The sequence below is a fragment of the Argentina silus genome, assembly GCF_951799395.1.
Source record: "Argentina silus genome assembly, chromosome: 1".
In the NCBI taxonomy this organism is placed as follows: Eukaryota; Metazoa; Chordata; class Actinopteri; order Argentiniformes; family Argentinidae; genus Argentina; species Argentina silus.
The window spans coordinates 10,408,862-10,432,948 of record NC_139655.1 but is presented as its reverse complement, the minus strand read 5'-3'; the positions used below and the strand labels follow the sequence as shown (position 1 = coordinate 10,432,948).

General features: G+C 42.8%; 3 protein-coding genes across 7 annotated transcripts; 2 read left to right on the top strand and 1 right to left on the bottom strand.

Moving 5' to 3' along the window:
- Nucleotides 1-38: 38 nt before the first annotated feature.
- Nucleotides 39-19,201, bottom strand: acad11 (acyl-CoA dehydrogenase family, member 11). 2 transcript variants are annotated; one of them, XM_083678572.1, is made up of 20 exons: nt 18,985-19,193; nt 18,802-18,901; nt 18,467-18,592; nt 18,151-18,312; nt 17,886-18,050; nt 17,534-17,675; nt 17,254-17,375; nt 17,031-17,137; nt 16,739-16,853; nt 16,421-16,498; nt 16,102-16,240; nt 15,809-15,916; nt 15,210-15,308; nt 4,800-4,869; nt 2,360-2,445; nt 2,078-2,149; nt 1,319-1,473; nt 928-1,044; nt 679-788; nt 39-562 (listed from the first exon to the last, which is right to left on the bottom strand). In XM_083678572.1, exons 1-20 carry the CDS (start codon nt 19,107-19,109, stop codon nt 448-450), a joined length of 2,313 nt encoding a protein of 770 aa, XP_083534698.1. In that variant the 5' UTR covers nt 19,110-19,193; the 3' UTR covers nt 39-447. The 2 variants fall into 2 exon arrangements, 1 of the variants encoding a protein (XP_083534698.1); XR_014554447.1 differs by lacking the exon at nt 39-562 and having other exon boundaries at nt 681-788; nt 1,339-1,473; nt 18,985-19,201.
- ackr4b (atypical chemokine receptor 4b) lies at nt 7,048-10,862 on the top strand. 2 transcript variants are annotated; one of them, XM_083678624.1, is made up of 2 exons: nt 7,048-7,162; nt 9,389-10,862. In XM_083678624.1, the coding sequence occupies exon 2, from the start codon at nt 9,399-9,401 to the stop codon at nt 10,527-10,529; it is 1,131 nt and encodes a 376-aa protein (XP_083534750.1). In that variant the 5' UTR covers nt 7,048-7,162; nt 9,389-9,398; the 3' UTR covers nt 10,530-10,862. The 2 variants fall into 2 exon arrangements, with proteins under 2 accessions (XP_083534750.1, XP_083534749.1); XM_083678623.1 differs by having other exon boundaries at nt 9,385-10,862.
- On the top strand, nt 18,780-24,079 carry uba5 (ubiquitin-like modifier activating enzyme 5). Of its 3 annotated transcripts, XM_083678598.1 has the most exons (13): nt 18,780-18,880; nt 19,597-19,750; nt 19,902-19,947; nt 20,045-20,134; nt 20,256-20,365; nt 20,462-20,548; nt 20,721-20,805; nt 20,909-21,013; nt 21,171-21,298; nt 21,582-21,717; nt 21,863-21,941; nt 22,088-22,194; nt 22,310-24,079. In XM_083678598.1, the coding sequence occupies exons 2-13, from the start codon at nt 19,716-19,718 to the stop codon at nt 22,385-22,387; spliced, it is 1,086 nt and encodes a 361-aa protein (XP_083534724.1). In that variant the 5' UTR covers nt 18,780-18,880; nt 19,597-19,715; the 3' UTR covers nt 22,388-24,079. The 3 variants fall into 3 exon arrangements, with proteins under 3 accessions (XP_083534724.1, XP_083534723.1, XP_083534725.1); XM_083678597.1 differs by lacking the exon at nt 18,780-18,880 and having other exon boundaries at nt 19,436-19,750; nt 22,310-22,447; XM_083678599.1 differs by lacking the exons at nt 18,780-18,880; nt 19,597-19,750 and having other exon boundaries at nt 19,906-19,947; nt 20,045-20,129.
- The last annotated feature ends 8 nt before the right edge of the window (nt 24,080-24,087 follow it).

Genomic DNA, 24,087 nt, shown 5'->3' with positions numbered 1-24,087 from the left:
CTCATTCATTTTCCACAGCACAAGTCATGAAACTCCAATGAATTATAAGGCATATGAAAATGTTTATTTACATTAGTGTGATGTATCCTCTGGCATTAAACCTCCCTTTCTTATACAACATTTCAGTCAATCAAAAATATCTGATGGTTAATATGTTTGATGGTATCCCCTGAAGTCAAGCAGATGTGATATCACTTGCTTTTTACATATCTTCAGCAAATCAGTAGACAGTAGTCCTGACAATTGCGTTCAGGTAGAGAAGAGTTGATCATGTGTTGAGTAAAAGCTCCAAATCTATTACTGAGAGCCAGACAGTACAGATTTGAAAGCAAGACTGCCCTTTTGATTGGCATTACTCCCATGGCAGATACAGCTCAATTGTACTGCCCTATTTTAGCAGCATTGCACTCCCCTGAGAGAGAGGTCTGTGTTGATGAGCCCCTGGCCTCATAACTTGGCCTGGAATTTCCCCAGCTGGTCTCTCAGCTCCAGGTGAGCGATGGAGGACAGGTGTACCTCGTCTGGCCCATCTGCGATGCGGAGAGTCCGTGCATACGCATACCTGAAAAGTGGCGCAGAGTTAACGTTGAGCAGGCGCTAACATAATGAGGTGTCAAAGGGTTTAAAGGCCAGTCGTATAGGATTATGTACAAATATCTACACACTGGATACACTTACATCTGGGCAAGGGGGAAGTCTCCGGACACACCTGCACCTCCATACACCTGGATGGCGCAGTCCACCACCTTGCAAGCCATCCTGCCAGCAACCACCTTGATCATGGCAATCTGAGAACCAGACCATGATCACAGTCACTGATTATGCATCCTAATCAGGGGATCTTTTCAAAGCATTAGTCAGAAAATCTGTACGTCTGGCTTCTGAGGTAGTGTTTTATTGGTCCAGGCGTGTGTGTGTGTGTGTTACCTGTTTCCTGGCGGCCCTGCTGCCCACTTTATCCAGAGCGTGAGCAGCATGCAGAGTCAGCAAGCGGGTCTGCTCTATCACCAGACGACACTCAGCTATCCAGTGGGCCACTACCTCCTGCATGTAGACACAGCACAGACGACGCACAAACGAGATCAAACACTAAGCGGATACAGAAAGGAAGACAGGGTGGCACACACACATACAATACTGTGGATGTGTGACCATCTGAATGTAATAACTTTTTACCCATGTTTTAATTCCAAATCTGACCACTGGGTGTCAGCAATCGGCTGCTTAACCTGGATTTGCCTCCTTATTAAATGTGTTTCCTTGAATGTTTTAATCAACTGAAATCAAACAAAATTATTTCCACAAACAGTTAACTTGCATGTTGGTAGAGTTTCTTGCCAAAAGTGTGCCTGCTGGCAGCTCTTTGGCACAGCAGTTCCAATGCCCGTTCTGCCAGGCCCACTGCCCTCATACAGTGATGCAGCCGACCCGGCCCCAGACGCCCCTGGGCTATCTCAAAGCCCCTGCCTTCACCTGGGAGGGGGAGGGGGAGGGAGAGACATACACATGCACATAAACACGCACACACAACATTACAGACAGATAGCTTTACACAGAGAGCATACAGACAGACAACATTACAGATAGACACAGACAGCATTACAGACAGACAGCATTACACAGACCGTATACGGACAGACAGCATTACAGATAGACACAGACAGCATTACAGACAGACAGCATTACACAGACCGTATACGGACAGACAGCATTACAGATAGACACAGACAGCATTACAGATAGACACAGACAGCATTACAGATTGGCATGTGGCCTTACTGTCCACTCAGACCACTGTCAGTACTGAGCCATAAGAGAGACATGCACAGTGGATCACACTGATAGAGCCTACATCAACTGAGCCTACATCAACTGAGCCTACATCAACTGAGCCTCCATCAACTGAGCCTCCATCACCTGAGCCTACATCACCTGAGCCTACATCACCTGAGCCTACATCACCTGAGCCTACATCACCTGAGCCTACATCAACTGAGCCTACATCAACTGAGCCTACATCACCTGAGCCTACATCAACTGAGCCTACATCACCTGTGAAATGATTTCTATATCTTACCAAGAAGAATGTTGGCGGCAGGGACACAAACGTTGTCAAAGTTTATCTCAAAATGTCCACCATGGATAGCATCTGATAAGATAGAAAATCACAGAACATCAGAGAAGAAACAATTGTGAGACCAATGTTCATGCTTACTGTATAAGCTCTCTACTTTTTACAACGCAGTGTGAGTCATACCACTAGTAGGCTATAGGAGATCTAAAGTATGCATGTACCAATTCAGTAACAGTATGGGTGATCTGAATGATCGACAAATACATAGGTGTAAAATGACCCTACCATCCTGTCCAAATACGGTCAGCGGTCTGACCACTTTCACTCCTGGGGTATCCAACGGAACCAGGATCATACTGTGTTGACCGTGCCTGAGAACCACAGAGAGTAAAACCAGGACTGTTAAGATGAAGACTAAAATGGCTGAAACATCAATGTCTTTAACTCACTTTCAAAAACAAGTGAGAGTTGCTGCCTTTACTACCTTTCATTTCTTTCACAAAGAAAATATACACAGTGCCCTGCGTAAGTAATGGGACAGTGAAGCATTTTTTCTTCTTTCGGCTCAACTCTCCAAAAGGTTGGATTTTAAATCAAACAATTACTATGAGGTTAAAGTATAGATTGTCCGATTCTTTTATTTGACGGTATTTGTGTACATATTGATTTCACCACTTTTTATACATAGTCCCCCTATTTTAGGGTACCCAAAAGTAATCGGACAGATTTATCAAATGTTCAAATTAAGCACTCATGTTTAGTATTTGGTGGATCCTTTGCATGCAATTACTGCCTGTGACTCATTGACCCCACCAGACACTGGGTATCTTCTCTGGCCAGGCCTGTACTGCAGCCATCTTCAGTTGTTTTTTTTTTTTTTTTTTAGGTCAATCAGGAAATGAAATGCATGTTCAATTGGATTTAAATCTGAAGATTGACATGGCCAGTCATCTGAAGACCTTTGCATTTGTTGGCCGTGACAAACTCCCTAGTTGCTATGGCAGTATGTTTTGGGTCATTGTTTTACTGTATGATTTAGCGCCATCCAATGAATTTGGAGGCATTTGCTTGCACTCGAGCAGACAAGATGTTTCTGTACACTTAAGAATACATTCTGCCGCTGCTGTCAGCAGTTAAAATCATCAATTAAGACAAGTTATCAAGTTCTAGTAGTAACTATAGATGGCCAAATCTAACATCCCCTGCACCATGTTTCACAGACGAGGTGCTATGCTGTAAATCTTGGGCAGATTTTTCTCCAAACATTCCTCTTGCAATTGCTGTGGTCCATGATAATACTCATCTTATCTGTCCACAATACCTTTTTGGAGGGCTTTTTAGATACTTTTTAACAAACTGTAAACTGACCATCCTTTTTCAGGATAACTAGTGGTTTACACCTTGCAGGGAAGCATCTTTAGTTTGGCTGGTGACGTATTCTGCGGATGAAGTCTCTGACACATTCACGTCTACATCCTAGGGAGTGTTCCTAATGTGTGGGACAGTTGTTTTGGGGGTTTTCTTAATAATGTTGGTGATGTTCCAAAGTGTTGATTTTGGCAAGCCTAAGGTTTTGACTGTGGTTCTGATTGATATCTCATTGATACCTCTTTGGTCCTCATATTGACAGACACCAATAGAAAACTCCAAAGACAAATCCAAAGCCTAAAATCAATACTACACATTGACAGCTCTCTTATGCTTGCACAAATGATGTGACGGAACACACCTGACTTGAAACACCTGTGAAGCCAATTGTCCCATTACTTTGGGTACCCTAAAATAGGGGGAATATGCATAAAAAGTGTTGTAATGTCTGAATGGTGAAACCAATATGTACACAAATACCATCACATAAAAGCTGAAAATCTCTACTTTAACCTCATACAGTAGTAATTGTTTGATTTAAAATCCAAACCTTTGGAGTGTAGACCCAAAAGAAGAAAACATGTTTCACTGTCCCAATACTTATGCAGGGCACTGTATATATGTAGACCCAAAAGAAGAAAACATGTTTCACTGTCCCAATACTTATGCAGGGCACTGTATATATATTTTAGTTAAGACTAACCAGGAGGGAAGTCTGTTGATAACCCATACAGTAAAACATGTAATTCCTCCACTAAAGCACAGCTGGCTTTTATTATGTCCAACCAGAGTTAGGTGTAGTCTTTTTTTGTGTTGCTGGGAGACTGTGTTGTATGGTAATATGGCTTCAATGGAGGGTGTGGTTGTCTCAGTTACAGTAATGTTGCTATAAACCCCCATCCTCCAACCACCCTAGCTCAAGGTAAACACAGCTGTGGAAATTACAAGATGTTTGTTGACATCTTAGATAAGTGGGTTTTTTAATGGGTTTGAAGATAAGCCAAAGGGTTACTAGGCGGTGGCATTGAATTAGTGGTGTGGGCTGATACACTGTGAAGCATTCCTGAGATGCCCTAAAATGAGAATAGGAGTGTCTTTCCAGTAACTAGATGAAAAAGAGAAACCTGGCCTCTCCTTCCCAGACAGATAGATAGGCTAAGAGGATATATGCTAAGAGGATATATATATTAAGAAAGATGACACTGAAAGAAGCAGTTCAGATTAGGAGGCTTATTCTAGACCTGAACTCTACAACACAAATACAGCCCGTCATTTCTGAAATGGTTCCTAAAAAGGATGCCAAATGATGGCCTTCAAACGTTATGATAATGTTACTGTGTTAATGTGTGTTACTGACCTGTTTCTAGTATCCTGAGACCTGCTCCTGCACATCACGATGGCTACCTTGCAGTTTGGGTTGCCAGCACCTGGGGGAGCAGTCACACATTCAACAAGAGGTTAAAAACAATAAACCTCATCCTAAACTCCATCCAAGCAGCCCTAAATCAACAGAGATTGTTTATATTACAAACAAGGGAGTAAATCATTTCACACCCACCCCATGATTACTTCATTATGGTGGACACACATTTCTACTGTTCCTTGCCATGAAATGTTAAGCATGGATGGAGCTTCTGACAGACAAATGGCAGAAGAGCTCCCAGTTGGGACCACATCCATGTGATTTATTGAGGACGTTTTGACACTTTTCTGTTTATGTCTTGTTTCTTGAGAGCTGGTTTCTTTTTTCTAAACTATAGTAGCCCATTTACCTAAATAATTACACAATTCTCTATCATTTTGCTGGTCAAACATGCTCTATCATTTTGCTGGTTGGAAACATGAATGTTCAATATGACAGAAAAGTGCAGGCAAACTTTACATTGATATTAGAAACAGCCACCAGGGGGCATCATCCTGCAGAATCAGAACACTTATTGCGCCATTATGCTCCTCTCATACTCCTGATGACATGATGCAATGGGAATAGGCTCATAACTATATTTGGTAAATTGTATGAGTTTATGATTTAATATTTCTAACATTGCTTAAGAACCTGGGGAATTTGGGCTTGGGTGGGGGTACTTTTTTTGAACAGACGGGTCCTGGAGTGGCCTGGTGTCCCTGGGGAGAAGGGAGGGGAGGTTAGGAGAGAGTAGGGGAGGGGAGGGTAAGGTAGGGAGGGGAGGGGTAACCCAGAGCCTGGTTTCCTGTTTACTGTCCCTCTGTGATCTCCCTCTGGAGTCCCCCAGGGAAGGACACAGTCCGGAGGCACAGGCATATGGACACCAGAGAATTACTAAACGACTCCAAAGATCCAATTTACTCTGGGTTACAACTGGGCATGCATTGTTCTTTTTGGTTGAAATAAATGTGAAAAAATTATGTACAGACAGTGTTGAATGGGCAAACAGTTTAGGTAACTTGTGAAATCATGTGAAAGCCAGAAACATCAGGCTGAAAATATGCATAGAATTGGAGAAATACACACACACATTTACACACAAGCATACAATGGAAAAAATCCCCTGGTCTGACTCTGACAGATGCTTATTAACGCTAACCCTAACCCAAGAGATTTAGATTTTAAATTAAATTAAGCCTATTGCTATATACATACACAAACAAAAACACTCCCAGTCCCAAAGGTTACCTCATTTCTAGGAAAGCCTGTTGTTTGCCCTAAGGCACCCTGGGTTTTCTTGACAGCCCTTTGAGGGTACAGCTGACATGTGTCAAACATGCCCATACATGCCCACTAAGCACCCAAAACGAAAACCAACATTTCTAGTGTGTTCCCCTTATTGCAGGAGTGTGTGTGTGTGTGTGTGTGTGTGTGTGTGTGTGTGTGTGTGTGTGTGTGTGTGTGTGTGTGTGTGAGAACGCATGGTCATTGAGATGGCCTCTACCATTGTCTGTTCTGGTCCATGTCACTAGTACTAAACAGAACTCATCTCATCCCACCATGGTTGGCTTTCATGAGTATTATTTCAAGTAGAGACCTCAGAGTGAGGTTTTCCCAACAACACACCTTTTAAAATGGAGAAACTACAGGAATAATCTCGCCTCTCATTCACAGAATGGCCTGATGGTCGAACAAGGTCATTTGATAATGCATCATAAACTGGATTTAAATGGGTAATGTAATGGAAGGAATAATCTTAAACACAACAGCTCAATAAACTGATCACTGTTGCTTTCAACAACCAAGCCAAAATAAATCCCATTAAGTTTGCTGATGAGACCAATATGTGGTTTCTCATTTTATAGACACTTTGAAGAGAGAAGAGAACAGCCAACAGGCAGTTAACATAGCTTAGCTCAAATAGAAATAATGTGCAACAAAGACTGATCACCAGAAGAAAACCTTTCTTAACTGAAAGCTTCCAAATGTATCACACACACACACACACACACACACACACACACACACACACACACACACACACACACACACACACACACACACACACACACACACACACACACACACACACACACACACACACACACACACACACGGCTGATGAGCAATAGGAAGAGGTGTTTCCTCAGACGTCATTCGGTCAGGGAGTGGAGGTGGAGCAGTGGAGTTACCCATGAACTGACAGAAGCGAGGAGAATCACTCTAGTGTATCACAGCACACCACATCACTACATGTGTCCTCGGGATTAAAACCTTCTCAACAGCTCAACATCCTCAACAAGAAGAGACAGAGCGTAAGATTCATTCAACTCCTTTGTTAATATTTTGACTTTGTACAGAATTCAACTGAATCAGAAATATATCAGCTATAGTGTTACTTTGTATTCCCTTTGTAAACCTGTATATGATTCTAGTGCGGGCCTTTATTGTGAGACATCAGTTTGTACTGGAGTTCAATATTATCTTATAAGAGCTTTTACAGTTCAGTTAAAGTCCTGCACAGTGGTTTATTGCTTTATTTGATATAAGTTTATGATGAAGAACTGTGTTCAAATAATGCACACAGCACTAATACCATTAGGCATGTTTCCATGTCAATCTAGAAGTTCTTCACACATTGTAAATAATTGCATCTTGTCTAAATTGTTGGTAGATTGTTGGGGGGGGGGGGGGGGGGGGGAATGAAACAGGCTCAAGAACTCAAAGTAAATTTAGATAGAGAAGTTTATGGCCATAAATTTCCAACAGTAATTTGCTCTAGAAGAAAAAAAACTGTTGTAATATTTGAGATATTTGGGATGTTCCATGTGCACATCTGCTTCAACACTAACAGCTACTCCTACTAACATTGATGGATCACATAATAAATCTGGAAACTATTATGAACACCAATATTACCAAACTCAGGCAGTCAGTGGGAGATTATTCATGTACAATTACTTTAAAGTGCACATCAATCATATAATTCTACAGTATATGTATGCCAGACACATACCCAAATACTATTACGCAAAAAAACCCACACCTTACTATCGAATTCCCTTTGGAATCTTCAAGTCATGAGGACAATCTTAAGTCCACCTCTCACAGATCCCAAACATAATGATTCTCATAAGAACTGACTGAATTAAATCACCAGGAAAAGTAAAACCATTGCCAGGCAGTCTGTCTGTGGATAAGAAGCAGCGGCAGAGTTCTCATGGTGCTGTCAGGACACATCCTGTACCAGGGAGATCTGTGATAAAGCAGACACACACCGCTGTGTACAGACCTAATCCTCTCTAGGCACGCTATCAACAGTGCCTTCGGAAAGTATTCAGACCCCTTCACTGTTTCCACATTTTGTTGTGTTATAGACTCGATTTAAAATGGATTAATGATTGATTTGTGGATGACATTTTTGTATTTTAGCTCATTTTAAGAGTGTCATAGCAAAGGATCTGAATACTTATGTACATGTGGTATTTCTGTATTTCAATTTTAATACATTTACTGACATTTCTACAAACATGTTTTCACTTTGTCATTCTGGGGTATCGTGTGTGGATTGATGGCAAATTCTTTTAATTTCGTCCATTTTAAATTGAGTCTATAACACAACAAAATGTGGAAAAAGTGAAGGGGTCTGAATACTTCCCGAAAGCACTGTATATCTGCAGCAGGCAGAGGAATGCCAGCACCATCATCAGTCTCCTCTCCAGCTCCTCCAAACATGCCATGCACACCACTATGCATCTGAGCCAACTTCAGACAAGATATTGGCCTATTCAGTCAACCAGGTTTACACACTGCTTCACAGACACACAGAGGGACTAGTCTCTTATCTCATGAACGAAGATTCCAAGGAAACAGCTTATGTGAAGGAAACCTACTTCTTATCGGCTGCATGCCTTGTCAGTTACATCATTGGCACTAACACAAATTCCAATTCAACATTGTTGATGGGCAATAAAGTTTATATGCTAGATTATATGATATGAATGTACAATAATGTGTGTTAAAACATAGCAGGGTTTATTTCTGGGGTGGATGCACCGACTGGAGCGCAACTCCAAATGACAGGGTTTATGAGAGAAATCATGCGTGAGTGATGCCTTACGAAAGGGAGTTTATGGTTCATCCACACTCCTTGTCCTGTCAAGTCCTTAGCCACAAAGTCTGCACACAACATGCCAACATCCCCTACGGGTCAAAACGGACAGAAAACAATGAAGAACACAAAACACAAAAACAAAAACAGACACTTGTTGACAGCTGTGAATGGTCATGTTGTTATTTGCTCAAACTGCATTTCAAGATGCAGATGGAAGTGACATTCTTATGTCTCCTCTATTTGACCAATTACATAACATACACTTCCTACTTTATACATTATCATAAGGGCATATATATTCTATCCACCAAGTATTGTCCAATGATGGTTGGCTTTGAAGTTAATACAATGCAGACAGTAGGCCTACACATGCAGACTGACCTGACTTCTCTCTCTCACATGCTTTTACTGTGTTTCCCTCAGACAGAACTGAGAGCATGGAGGAGGAGGACTATGACTTTGAGGACGACTCTGACTATGGGAACTCCAGCTACAACGACAGCGACCACTACGGTGACTACCACTCAGTGTGCGACAAAGCGGAGGTGCGCTCCTTCGCTCGCCTCTTCCTGCCCGCCGTCTACGCTCTGGCCCTGGTGGTGGGCGTGGCTGGGAACGCCTTGGTAGTGATGTTGTATGCATCACCGCGGCGACTGCGTACACTGACAGATCTGTGTATCCTGAACTTGGCAGTGGCAGACCTGCTGCTGCTCTTCTGCCTGCCCTTCTGGGCGGCTGATGCCGTGCAAGGCTGGCAACTGGGCGTGGCTGCCTGCAAGCTCACCTCCTTCCTCTACTCCACCAACTTCAGCTGTGGCATGCTGCTGCTAGCCTGCATTAGTGTGGACCGCTACCGCGCGCTAGCCCACAACGCCACGAGCCGGGGTGGGACTGGGCTGAGGGCCAGGAGGCAGTGGCTGTTGGTGTGTCTCCTTGTGTGGGGCACAGCTGCCCTCCTGGGCCTGCCAGACCTGGTGTTCTCCACAGTAAAGCACACGTCCACCAGGGTGGCCTGCACTGCCATCTACCCCCCCAGCATGGCCCGCTCGGCCAAGGCTACCCTGGAGCTGCTGGAGGTGTGCCTGAGCTTCTTGCTGCCCTTAGTGGTGATGGTGATATGCTACTCCTGGGTGGGGCGGGCACTGAGTAGGGCGAACGGGGTGCGGAGGGAGAGGAGGTGGCGTGCCCTGCGGGTACTGCTGGCCATGGTGGTGGTGTTCCTGCTCACCCAGCTGCCCTACAACGTGGTCAAGCTGTGCCGTGCGCTCGACATCATCTACATGCTGGTGACAGACTGTGGCACCAGTAAGGGTCTGGACCGGGCTGTTCAGGTGACAGAGAGCCTGGCGCTGACCCACTGCTGCATCAACCCTGTCCTCTACGCCTTCATAGGCTCCTCCTTCAGAAGACATGTCCTCAAGGTCGCCAAGTGCTTCAGCCAACGCTTTGGGAGACACCGTGGTAACGACGAGCCGGCAGTGGAGATCTCGCTCAACACACACATTGGTACACACACACACTCACACTCGGTCTCTGATGACCAGGACACCAGCACCTTCACCATCTAGGAGCTGCTTGTTGATGATACATGGGTTACATGGGAACATTTTATAAGCAATTCTGTAAATACTTAAACAACTAAAATGTTTTTAGAAGCCTTTGGCATCCATGACTAACTGTAAAGTAACTTAGACATCTTGATATCTCTTTTTGTACAGCTTCTTCATGTACACATACACTGTATATATTACTGTATATCAAAGTAAGTAAATAAAACATGGACATTGTTTTCAATAAAAACATATTTATGTATTTTCTGTATATTCCATCCATCTGAAATAAATTCAACTCAGAATGACAAGGAATTGTCATTGAAGGAGTTTATCCCTTATGTTATTAAAATTCTCCCATTCAAACTCTCACAGTCCACAGTGCTGTATGCCAGCAGATTACATACATCTGATTCCAATGTATTCTGTGGCTTGGGGAGGAAGGGAAGCGGGTGCTTTCATTGCACAGCGGGTTGCCTGAAGAAAGCCAGAGATCCCCAAAAACAGAGACAAGCTAGCTGTGAGCCCGTCTCCTATCTGGCCATCACACAGAGAGACAACACACAACCTGCAGGCTCCTTTTAGGAGATTCCAGCATAAACGCTCCTTTACTTCCTCTCAAGTTCTCTCTATTTAAATAATCTGGTCTTAAAAGTGCAGGGGTTTGTCGTTTTTGAGTGCAATGCATGTACAGTGGTGGATCATTTCAAGTGGTATGGCCACTTTAGGCTCTTTCTTAAAACTTCAACTTGAAAAGTGGCTTTTATCTTTCACTCTTTTGAAATCAATTGGTGCCATCATATTACATTTAACTCTAGCTGGATCAAAACTTCTTTGACAAAATGGTAAAAATAAAACAACCTAAATGTACTCCATGAATAACAAATCCAGGCCTACAGCATAGTGCAGACGCATTGTGGCTGTGAGAGTTAAACAATGTCTCAGTGAAGGCCTTTAACACCACCACAGGAATGACTCACAGGATCAGTTTAATGCAGAAAAATCCCCAGAACTGGAAAACCACAGATAGCTCGTCTTAAGTGTCGACAGTTTATTTATCAGCTATTCTCTACAAGAACTGTTAGTCATCTCCTGCAAGGGCTTATGGCTCAGATGTTTAATTCTTGGGTTTAGTGGAAAACACAGCAAGGTGTGAGTGTAGGGGGATGCATGCAGATGCACAGATGGGGAGTCAAAGCTTTAGGATTTACCATGTTGATTTATCAGTTTGACGGCAATATCTTCAACTCCTTCAACTGACTGCCAGATCACAGCAAATCTGCAACTCCTTCATTCCTCTTAAGCTCATGAATTATCTCACTTGCTCTAACCCTTTATTATTTGTTATTTACTCAGTCTGTGCTGCCTCCATCCAGCTGTCTTACTCCATTCTTTATCTTTCTTCTCCTCTGTAATCTATGCACATACAAGCACAAACACCTTATTATAGGACTCCACTAAGAATAGGAAGCAACAGAAATTGGGTTATGACAGGATTTAAAACATCCTCTTCTGACTTCTAAGGGGAGCTCCTAGAGGATCATTTCCAACTTGAGAACAGAGCAAAGATCCCATTCCACATTCTATGACAGCGAGCCAAAAGAGAACTACCAACAGGCATGCTGTACCTCACAGTCATTATTCATCATATCAACATCATAAGACCTGTTTTTAAATTAACATGATTCAGACTCAATTGGAGTTGATATTTACCAGGCTTTCATGGTGTACAGCCCACATGGTTTAGATCTCAGATAGGGTCGGTGTGTGTGTGCATGTGTGTGTGTGTGTGTGTGTATGTGTGTGTGTGTGTGTGTGTGGTCACTATAGCCCCCAGATAACCGTCTCACAGTGGGTCTGGGAGTCACTGGAGTAAATTACTACATTCCTGGAAGGGTGTTACAGAACTGTAGTGACCTGTAGGCTCCACGGTTACATGACTCCAAGGTTTCCTTAAAGCCTCTCATTTTAAAAATAGTAAAAAGCAGAACGAGGGTAGAATTGAGAGAAAACAGCCTGTGTAGCAAAGATGTAATAAATATGCATTAATGCCTGACTTCAGTCTTCAACTGTAGATGACCTGAGGGTTAGCCTACAAAAGGTCATTTCAGCCATTGTACACCAAAGACAATGCAAACCACAACTATATCTATATATTGGAACACCCAGACAATTACTATAATCAAATACACCACAGAAACTGAGAATTCTTTGCTTGTTTTCTATTAACCATCTCCAGTGGATACTGTTGAAATAAGTGGGAGGAATATGAGGTGACAGCTACGCAGACATACTTCCCAGAAGAAATGCTCTAATTATGCAGTAATGACAAGAACAGTTACTATGAAAATGGCCTTGAGGGCAATGATGTGCTTGTACTTTCTTTTAGCCTTCCTCTGATTTCTGTTCAGGGCTGAAGTCATTGTCTGAAGGGTATGACTCATAAGAAGCAGTACAGTATACTGTATGAGTCATGTGATATCTGATGAGAGTCATGTGATATCTGCTATTTCCAGGGTGTAGGCCTACGTGTCACACTTCGCCTACGTGTCACACCAGGACTCTCATCTGAAACACTTCTAAAAAGTGACCAGTTCTAACAGTGACCACTCCTGTAAAGAGCAATGTCAATGTTAAAGACAACATTTATAATAATCGTGAACATGGGGAGTAATTGGCATCTCTCTATCAACAATGGCTAATTGCACTGTATTCATCAGACATTGACTTCTAAACCTGGAAAACCAGAAAAACCACGGGTTCCAGGGAAAATGTTGGTCTTCCTGTTGTGCATTAAACATGCAGAGTCAATTTAGAGTTGTCAAACTTGTGAAAGCAGCATGTGCCTGCTTAAGTGTTGATACATGCCTAAAGTGGTTCAATTCTTATGAAATTTCACAGTCTGATATGCACCAGATATGACTGCCAAAATGGATATTATAATCACTTGAGTAACTTGATATTATTTCTGGCACGAAAAGTAATAATTTCCACAGGGTAGAAAATGAATGTGGTTTAGATGAGAATCTTTTGTGCAACACAGTGTACAGAATGTAATTGTCTTGTTTCACTATCAAGACGTCAGTTTCCTGACTGCAGAAAAAAGTGTCTTTCTTTACATTATGTATAATATAAAATAAAATAAAATATAAATGAACAGGTATGTTAGTAATACAAATATTAGAATTGCTTTTAGGATTAATATTTGTAAAACAACAAGTAAGAGACTTCAGGCTTTAAAGGGTTAAGGAGGGGAGGCCAATATTCCACACCATGTTGAGAATGTAAATTAGTTGGGCCTCAGACCACATCGTGTGGCAGGGGAACCATATGGAATGCTCTACAGCAGACAGTGACAGAGCTGGGGGTCCATGATAAACATTTACAGAACAACCATCAAATATATACACTCACTGAACACTTTATTAGGAACACTATACTAATACTGGGTAGGGCCTCCCTTTGCTCTCAAAACAGCCTCTATTCTTCGTGGCATTGATTCCACAAGATGTTGGAAACATTCCTTTGAGATTCTGGTCCATGATGACATGATTCCATCACGCAATTCCTGCAGATTTTAAAGGTGCACATTCAATCTGTGAATCTCCCGTTCTACCACATCCCAAAGGTGTTCTGTTGGATTCAGGTCCGGTGACTGGGAAGGCCACTGAAGAACACTGAACTCATTGTCACGTTCATGAAACTAGTTTGAGACCACTTTTGCTTTGTGACATTATCATGCTGGAAGTAGCCATTAGAAGATGGGTAAATTGTGGCAACAATACTCAAATAGGCTGTGGCATTCAAGCGATGATTGATTGGTATTAACGGGCCCAAAGTGTGCCAAGAAAACATTCCCCACACCATTACACCACCTCCACCATGAAAAGGTGTGCAGGTGTTCCTAATAAAGTGCTCAGTGAGTGTAAGTATGGCAGTTGAGTGACAACTATGTAGGTCTATGTAATAAAGTTAAATAGATAGTTTCTAATTTAAAGGCAAAGACTTTAGATTGGTGAGCTTTCCTCTGTGAAAGTCACTTGTTTAGAATCAACTACATCCTGATTCTACATGATAGGAACGTATTGAAAAATGAAACTGAAAACAAAGCAAACTTAGACAAAATCACTGGGTGGAGACTTGGCCAATGATTAATGGTGAATCATAGCCTAATCTTACACGCTTATTGAAGTATTGATGTACATATTTTATCCACTGAACTGTGTATATGCAGTCAGTATATGAAACATGTGAGTCATTAAACACAGTCTCATTCATTCAGAGAGTTATTTGTAAACAAAGGTATAGTGTGCATTAGACCCAGGGTTATGCGCGGCCATTTCAAAGTTTGACTCAGGGCTTGGTTACATGTATGCTTTCTGTTAACCAAGTGTTGCTCCAAGGATAAACTGTTTCCCTCTGCTAGACCTCATTAATGTTTGTGTAGTGAGATGAAACAAGCCACTATTCAGGATGAGAGCATTGTTACAATGTAACACCATTTTACTCCTTGGGGCTTTTTCCACTTCGTGGCATACATCTTGAAGAGTTTTAACTGTGATTTCTCATTATACTTAAGTATTTAAATGTTAATAATATATTTTGGGTAAAGAGAAAGAGACAGGCTCTAAAATTGTCCTGTGCAGAATTATAAATCAAAACATAATCTAAAAAAGTGAAGTAAATGTTTCTACACACCACTGCTCCACCATTTCCTGCCATGGATGACATAGTGGTCTCCATCCCTCTGGAGGGTACACTCCATGTTGGTGGCATCACTGGAGGCCACATCAGGCTCTGTGGAGAAAACACACAACAACGGTCACCTACTGAGGCTAGGCTAGGGCTGTCCATTGTATATAGTATAGTGTAATCATTTGTTTTTATCATCTAAAACATTGCTTATGTGGGAGACTCTTTCCTGACGCACAGTAAATTCACAACAATGTGAACACATAGATAACTCAAGAGAGGTACTGTTCCCTGTTTATCCAGCACACTAAATCAGCCAATCCCAACACACAAAAACACTCCAAAAGAAGACTCAACACCATCTGGGTTTTCAGTAATACGCCCACTATCATCCCTCTGACAACACCACATTACAATTGACCCTCTGATGGGACATAAACAGGAGAATATTACTCATTCTGTCTCAGTGTCTCACTCCCTGTCTTTCACTGCTCACTGGCTTTATGGAGATTCTGTACAGCTCTACTCAGAACCAGTGTCCTTTCTCCTTAGGGGGGGGGGGACATGAAAGAGTCAGTGACATTACTGCAGATAAAGTACTGTACCAGTCATGCAGAAGCAGGAGCGGATCTCTCCTCTCAGCAGGGGCTGCAGCCACTCTCTCTTCTGCTCCTCAGTGCCAAACATGTGGAGGACCTCCATGTTCCCAGTGTCTAAAGGGATACACACAATAACAGACCCATTCAATTGTTACTTAGCTCTGACACACTGGGGGGACATTTAGCCATTTTCCTTACACAGAAGTGCCTGGGGGCTTGGAGCTGGGGGTTGATTTAGAATTGGACATGTGATACTATAACATGTAGGTTAACAATCACAGGGACAGATAGCTCCTTACCAGGAGCCTGGCAGTTGAAGACCTCTGGAGCGTAGATGCACCACCCTGTCTCCTCAGCTATATGGGCGTAGTCCAGCTGACTGAGACCACTGACTGCTGGCAGGAAGAGGTTCCACAGCCCCGCCTCTCTGGCCCTCATCTGAGGTGAGAGAAACATACTCTGTATGACCCATGACCTCAAAACACCATGCCTGAGGGAAGTTTGAGAGTCAGACGTAGCTAGAGAGGTGATATTCCCTGAGACTTGAAGTACTGACAAACCCAACCAATACAATCCTGGAGAGGATGACACAAATGAACTTCATGCAGCCTTCCTTACCTTCAGATCTTCTATCACCTGGGGGGTGTGCCATCTCAGGGGTGAGTGGGTGTGTTTGGAGTAGTACTCAGCCACTTCCTGGAAGAGACAGAAGTCTTAGGGAGACAATGCCACCAATGAACACAAATGTGTTGTATAGTGGTTTTTAAGAGGTATGGACAAACTAAATAAAAAATACAGTGTATTTTTATGTGTCTGGACCGAAGTGCATTTTCATCCTGTTTCCCTTTTTCTGCACGTCATGATCCAGACAACCCCTCTGACAGTAATAAGGACTTTACACAACTGTCTTGTAATGCTCTTGACCCCTGCACAGACCTCCTGAGCAGGAAGTACATGCTGTCTCATGAACTTGTGAACTTGCTGGAGGACAGCCTGGCCTTTAGGAGTCTGGAGAAACAGCCTTTCATCAGCAGGGAGGGACCTGGAGGGGCTGAACACATTATATACATAATATTATGTACATATTCTATAAGAGCACAAGCAAATAGTTACCCTCCCATGTTAAAACTGTAGAATGATGTGATAACTGCGTGAGACACTGTACTGTACATTAGACAGAGACACAGTGCATATTCATATCAGCCAGAAATGTCTAGTTTTAACTGACCTCTGTGCAATCTGCAGGCCAATTTGGGCCAAGGGCTCCACACTGTGGCCAAACTGGGCAGCATTTGGGGCACTGGCATTGCCCAGTAGGTGGCGTGCATAGATCCCCTAATACAGAGAGACAGAGAGAGAGAGAGAAAAAACACTTCTTCATCCTGTGTGTGTGTGTGTGTGTGTGTGTGTGTGAGAGAGAGAGAGAGAGAGAGAGAGAGACAAAACCAGACCTGAGCAATCCCCGCCATCTTAAAGACAGACAGGGCTATGTAGAAGTTCAGCTGAGGCAGAGAAGATGGGATCCCCCTGCAACGGCAGTAGATGGAGATCAGGTCCTCAGGGGTAGGTATACCTTCCCATTAATTGACAAGAGAAAGACAGAGGAAGAGGAGAAAGGACATCAATGGAAGGTAACGAAAGACAACAAGCAGAACTGATACTATGACAGAGACCCACAGACACAAAACTGTATCATGAACAGTATCAGATTAAAGAGGTCAAAGATCATACCCTCCACCCCGTCTATGCTGCCCATGGTGCTGAGGAGGTTGAAGCCGCTGGGCCAGTAGTGGGGCATGAGGAAGTAGGCCAAGTCTGCAGAGGGCTGCCCTGTGGTGGAGAGCTCCCAATCCAACACTGCCACCACACGTGCCTGGGGAAGAGAGAGCACTGGTGCTCTCATTTAACTCAAGCTAAAGAATTACAGTGCAATGCATCGGGCTGTGATGATGATTGAATGCATCAATGTTTTTCACTGGGTCTGAGTGTATAAAATAACACACAAATACACACCACAGTGATCTGTTGGACATTCAATTCACCCCTTGAACTAGCATGCAGGGAGGAGGGCACACAACACTACCTCTGTAGGATGGAATATCAGGTTGTCCACTCGGAAATCCCCATGGACAAGGGTTGCTTCATTGTCATTGGCTGGCAGGTTGCTCATCAGCCAATCCGAAAGCCTTTCCATGGCTGGAATGTCTTTGTGGGCAGATGCTCTGTATTGCTTTGTCCAGGTAAACACCTTTTAGGGCATAGCAATATTACAAAATGGTCATTAATTTAATTTGAACATTCTTCAGTTGGGGAGTTTATGAATAATGTCTGTCGAGGACATGTCTTACCTGTCTCTTGCAATACCCTGACCCTCTCCCATATCCCTCCAGGTCCAGTGTGGCCAGGTCTATGGAGTGAAGACGGGCCAACGTCTCCACTGCTGCTACGTACAGAGCTGCTCTCTCCACTGCACTAACTCCTGGGAGCCGGATGTCCCGAAAAATACGCCCCTGTGCCACACAGAGGGGTACAATAAGATTTGATAGTCAGAGTAACACATGCATTATACAAAAAACACAGACTGAGGGTTTGTGTGTAGTCTCTACAAACTGCACCTAGGTTGACAGTGCATTCACATACTCACATGTACAGTGATAAACCTACCTGCACATGCTCCATCAGATAGAAGTCAGTTCCGATCACCCCAAGGTCGGTGCAGTGCAGAAGGGGCTGGGGTACTGGGAATCCAGCAGAGAATAGGGCCTTTTGCACCCGATACTCCCTGTCTATCTGAAAACAATTAACAAAGCATCATAGTCAGCTTCTTCTCTCCACTTTTTATTATCAATGAGGGATATTGAAATACCAAATATTATATCTCCCTCTACTGGAGAGCTTTAGGCTACAGCACAAAACTAAACAAAAACAAAGCTGTCACAGCAAGAGATTCCTGCACAGGAATGACAGTTTTGTAGATCTCCATGTGTGTTTGTTTTTACCTTATGAGCCCCAGGTAGCAGCATTCCAGAAGGTTTCTTTCTGAGGACATAACTCTCCGAGGTTGTCTGGATAAGGAAGGTGGGGTTGGACTGGCCAGCACTGAAATGACACAGACACAGGAAGCCACTAATTGTGTCTTATCGAATTCCAGAAACATGCAGATATTAAAATAGAACACTCACCTGTATTGTCTGACAGTGAGCGTGTCATTATTGGACACACCTCGTGTATTTATAGCCAGATATCGTTGAAGATTGCCAACATTGAACTTGTGCTGTTCCCGGACAGGAGTTGTTTGGTCTTCCATATTTCAGTGTGGTTTAATTATTTGCTAAACTTGTGGGTCCATGAATGAACAAATCTGCTTATGTATGGATAGGCACAGAGCTTGTACTTTTTGTTGGCTGATGTGAGAATTTTTCTACAGATCTAACCTTATTTTACGTTCATAACGTCACTTCAATCGCGACCTCGTTTAACAGATCTGCTGAAAGCACAGATTAACTCTAATGAGGTTCCAGCTGTCTGGTAGTGTGTACACTGTACAGATACCGTAGAGATCTTATAGGAACGTTAACGCCATTCACTGGCTGTTTCCCTACGGATCATATTTACAGCAACCCGAAGCTACCAGCTGATGCGAAGAACTGAACGTAGACGTGTACTTGCTTAGCTAGAAAACAATTGCCTGTACTCTTTCAGTGAATTGTCAATCGACTACAATATTGTCTTGTTTTTTTCTTTTGATACAACTGTGTAACGTGGCCCTGTTGCTTTACAAACAATGGCCACAGTTGAAGAGCTGAAGCTGCGAGTCAGGGAGCTGGAAAATGAGTTGATCAAGTGTAGGCAGAAGCGAAGCACCGAGGAAGATGCTGACAACCAGGCACATCACAGACCAAGGATTGACAAAATGAGTGCGGAAGTGGTGGATTCAAACCCATACAGGTAGCTAGCTATGTCAGTCAGTTTTTTTACTGTCACCAACTGAGGCACTTATGCTATCCTGAATTATACCTGGTAAGCTTGTAGAAAAGCCTCATCCCTTGGCATATGGTGCTTCATGTTAACTGTTTACCCTCATGTTTTTACTTTGCAGTCGTCTAATGGCTTTGAAGCGAATGGGCATTGTGGAGGACTACGAGGTAAGGACCAATGTCAGTAGTGTTGTTGATTCTGTTCTGTATACTTAAACATAGATGACATTTATTACATTGATTTCTATCTGATTGTGGTCAACAGAAAATCCGGACATTCTCTGTAGCTGTGGTAGGGGTTGGAGGAGTAGGAAGCGTGACTGCAGAAATGCTCACAAGATGTGGCATTGGTAAGGTAATACAAACTTCTGATTACTCCATCAACATTTCTCTTCTGTCGCTGTCTGTCTCATTCTTTCAATGCCTGTCCAACATCCACTGAATCAATCTGCCCTTTGTGTTCTCTCCTTGCACAGTTACTTCTCTTTGACTATGACAAAGTGGAGCTGGCCAATATGAACAGGCTGTTCTTCCAGCCTCACCAGGCTGGCCTCAGCAAAGTGGAGGCAGCAGAGCACACACTTAGGTACAGTATCCTGCACCATTACCATGGGATGTTTAAATGTGTTATATAATTATAGATTTTTTACAAGTATTTATATTCTTTAATACCACTATACAGGAACATCAACCCAGATGTTGTGTTTGAGACCCATAACTACAACATCACCACCATGGACAATTTCACACATTTCATGGATCGCGTAAGGTGAGAACTGTTGTATCTTACCTCAAATCTGTTGAACTCTGCTTACAGTAATTTGTACAGAGCGTGTACTTATTGATTGCTCAACAGTACCGTTTTCCACAAGTTGTTTATGTTAGTCCCCACTCCCTCCTCTGGCACTCCTCCTCATGTGTAATCCTGTGTGTCTCCTCAGTCATGGAGGGCTTCAGGAGGGAAAGTCTGTAGATCTGGTGCTGAGCTGTGTTGACAACTTCGAGGCCCGGATGGCCATTAACACAGTCAGTACCAACGATACCATTACATTCTATACCATGAAACACATTATAGATATATGGTGGATATCGGATTCAGATGCTGTGTTTGTGATGTCCTTGCTCCTAGGCCTGTAATGAGCTGGGTCAGATCTGGATGGAGTCAGGTGTTAGTGAGAACGCTGTGTCTGGACACATCCAGCTCATCATCCCCGGGGAAACAGCTTGCTTCGCAGTACGTTCACATCACACTGTTTCTTTTTCTCTTTACATGTGTTATTCTACTGGAATTGGGAAACACAAATGTTGATTACTATTCATGAGTCCTGATTTACAGATCACTTGTTTTGAGTGCTGCATGCTGCATACTTACATCCTTGTCCACACAACAGTGTGCCCCTCCCCTTGTGGTGGCTGCCAATATCGATGAGAAGACTCTGAAGAGGGAGGGGGTTTGTGCAGCCAGCCTACCAACCACCATGGGTGTGGTTGCAGGGATCCTTGTCCAAAATGTCCTCAAGTAAGATTTGCTATAGTTTGCACTTCACAGCCAACAGTTCCCTGTAGACCACTAATGGTAGCAACAGCAGACTCCCCTATGGGCAAAATCAATACAACCTGTCAATCAAGGAACCAAGGATGCTTGGTTGTGTTAATGGGAACCATTAACACAGCCAACTGGCTAAAGGGTCTTTTCAATTGCTTGTTTTTACCACCACTCACAAACAGCCATCACTGGATTTACTGTTATAGGTTTTTCATTACCCATGGAAGATATCCAAACTCTGGTTTGTGTTCCTCAGATACCTGCTGGGGTTTGGCACGGTCAGTCACTACCTGGGCTACAACGCCATGCAGGACTTCTTCCCCACCATGGCAATGAAGCCCAACCCCCAGTGTGACAACCGCTACTGCAGGAGACAGCAGGAGGAATACAAGGTGAGTGTGAGTGTGAGTGTGAGTGTGAGTGTGAGTGTGAGTGTGAGTGTGTGTGTGTCTGAGAGTGTGAGTGAGTGAGCAGACCGGATGCTATCTCCCATAACATTATAAATGCATGTCTGTTTATATGCTTTTTGGTCCCCAGAGGAAAGAGGCAAAGTGGCCCAAAAAGGAAGTTGTACAGGTGGTGGAAGAGGAGGTTGTGCATGAGGACAACGATTGGGGTAGGTGTGATATGAAATAAATGTTATTGAACCTAGATTAGAGCTGTAATGTACATGTTAAATGTCAAATGTAACATGCTGTCCTGAGTAAGACTCTCTGAGAGGACAGGTATTGACTGACAGTGACCCTGTTGCCCTCCTGACAGGTATTGAGCTGGTGTCAGAGGTGACGGAGCAGGAGCTCCAGGCTGCCTCAGGCCCCGTCCCTGACCTCCCAGAGGGCATCACTGTGGCCTACACAATCCCAGAGAAGGTAAGCACAGGCTAGACACATCAGCTACATGTGGGGTCAGAATGGTAGCCCTAATATCAATTTATCTTGGGAATGTTGAGTCTGATATTGTTTGGTTGTTTCCTGTCTTGGTCAGGACACTGCAGCAGGGGAGACAGTGGAGGAGACAGAACAGAGTCTAGAGGAGCTGATGACTCAGATGAGGAAGATGTAGCTGGGACCACACCTGCTTTCAAATAGACATGCATCAGCATCATCAATGCATCTCTTCAAACATTGCAGCAAACCTACAGTACCACATCTCTTTGATAAACAAGCATCAACACAAGTTTCGAAGCCAAGTACCTCATCCCAGAATGAATACTAGTTAGTGGAAACATCTCTACCCAGTTGATGAAGGGAATGCATGAAGAAAAAAAAAAAGCTACTGTCAATTTCCAAATTACCCTAAGGACAATAATTTACTAGGAGGCTATGAGCCAATAAAGCGTTGAAGAGTATAAACTGTTAGAGAGTACTACTAACGGTCTTAACTCAATGTAATTATTTAAAATAAACTTTTCCTGAATGTAATGAATCAGGTACATGCAGGTGTAAATCATAATACTGTGTGTAATAATGCTTATGTCTTGCATGTCACTTGTTGACACTGAGGGAAGAGGAGGGACTGTTTGTCGCACAATCATACAGATGAAGCTTTTGGACTAATTGAATAGAACGCTGCCATTGATATTGTGTTGTTCTTTTTCCCCTTTCTTCAGTATTTTGAATGGTGGTGAATGATACTGTACCTAACAGGAGGGTCCTTTCCTCTGCATGTAACATGTTGACTATATGCTTCATGTCATCCGCTCAGCTGTTCAAACCAATGTAACAAACTGTCTCTGCTGAAACAGTCCTGATGGAAGATTTCTGTACACACTTTGTTTCAATAAAGTATTTATTAGCCAGAATACAGAATCTGTTGATTATATTTATGCCATTCACTTTTTTTCCTGTTCAGTTTCACAATTAATGGCATGGGCACAGTAAGACAATGCACTTAAGGACATGATGTTTGGCAATATAATGGCAGGGTTCGGTGCTACAGGTTTCCTTTGGTTTCATATACATTGCCAGGCAGTATAGGTTCGACCAGTGAAATCATGTAGTTAGAGATCCTACACAATGTTAGGAGGGCCACTAGAGGGCATGGATTTGAAGCCCACATTTAACTTAATAAATAAAGGCATAAATACCTGTATGAGGTTAATACATTATAGAATACTGCTCAGTGATGGTTTACAATCGTTGATATCAATTCACTATGGTCATGAGATACTTAACCCAACTATGGACAACTTGAGTTTGAGGTATGTCATAGTTTTCAAACACTGAAATACAACATCATGCATTGATTCAGCTATGCAGTTATGTGGATAGACTTGGCACTGTTTGCATAATTGGTGCAACAAAATTACCTGAGGCTGGTATTCTATCTGTCAGCTCCTATTAATTATGTTATATGGGCATACATCAAATAGAGTACCAGAGCCACAGGAATTTTGAGCATTGTGTGTCTGGAATAAAAAAACTAAAAAACTAAAAAAAAAACTCCACCTGAGTTTTAGTCCCTGATAAGGGCTGTTGTCTTCACATTATTTCATACTGATAATAGTACTAATAATACATGATTACATTAATAATACATATCTCTTTACATTACATACATTTTACAAATGCATATATTTCACAGATATTAAATAAAGCATACTTCTCTTTCGTAATGGCAGTTACAGTACATTTGACGACACCACAACACTGTTCCATCTCAAAGCAGCATAATGAACATTCCCTTTTATCAGTAACGCTGACCCTGTAGTTCTGTGGTGTCTTTTTTTATTCACACCTCAGGATGGGTGGAGTTGCTGGGTG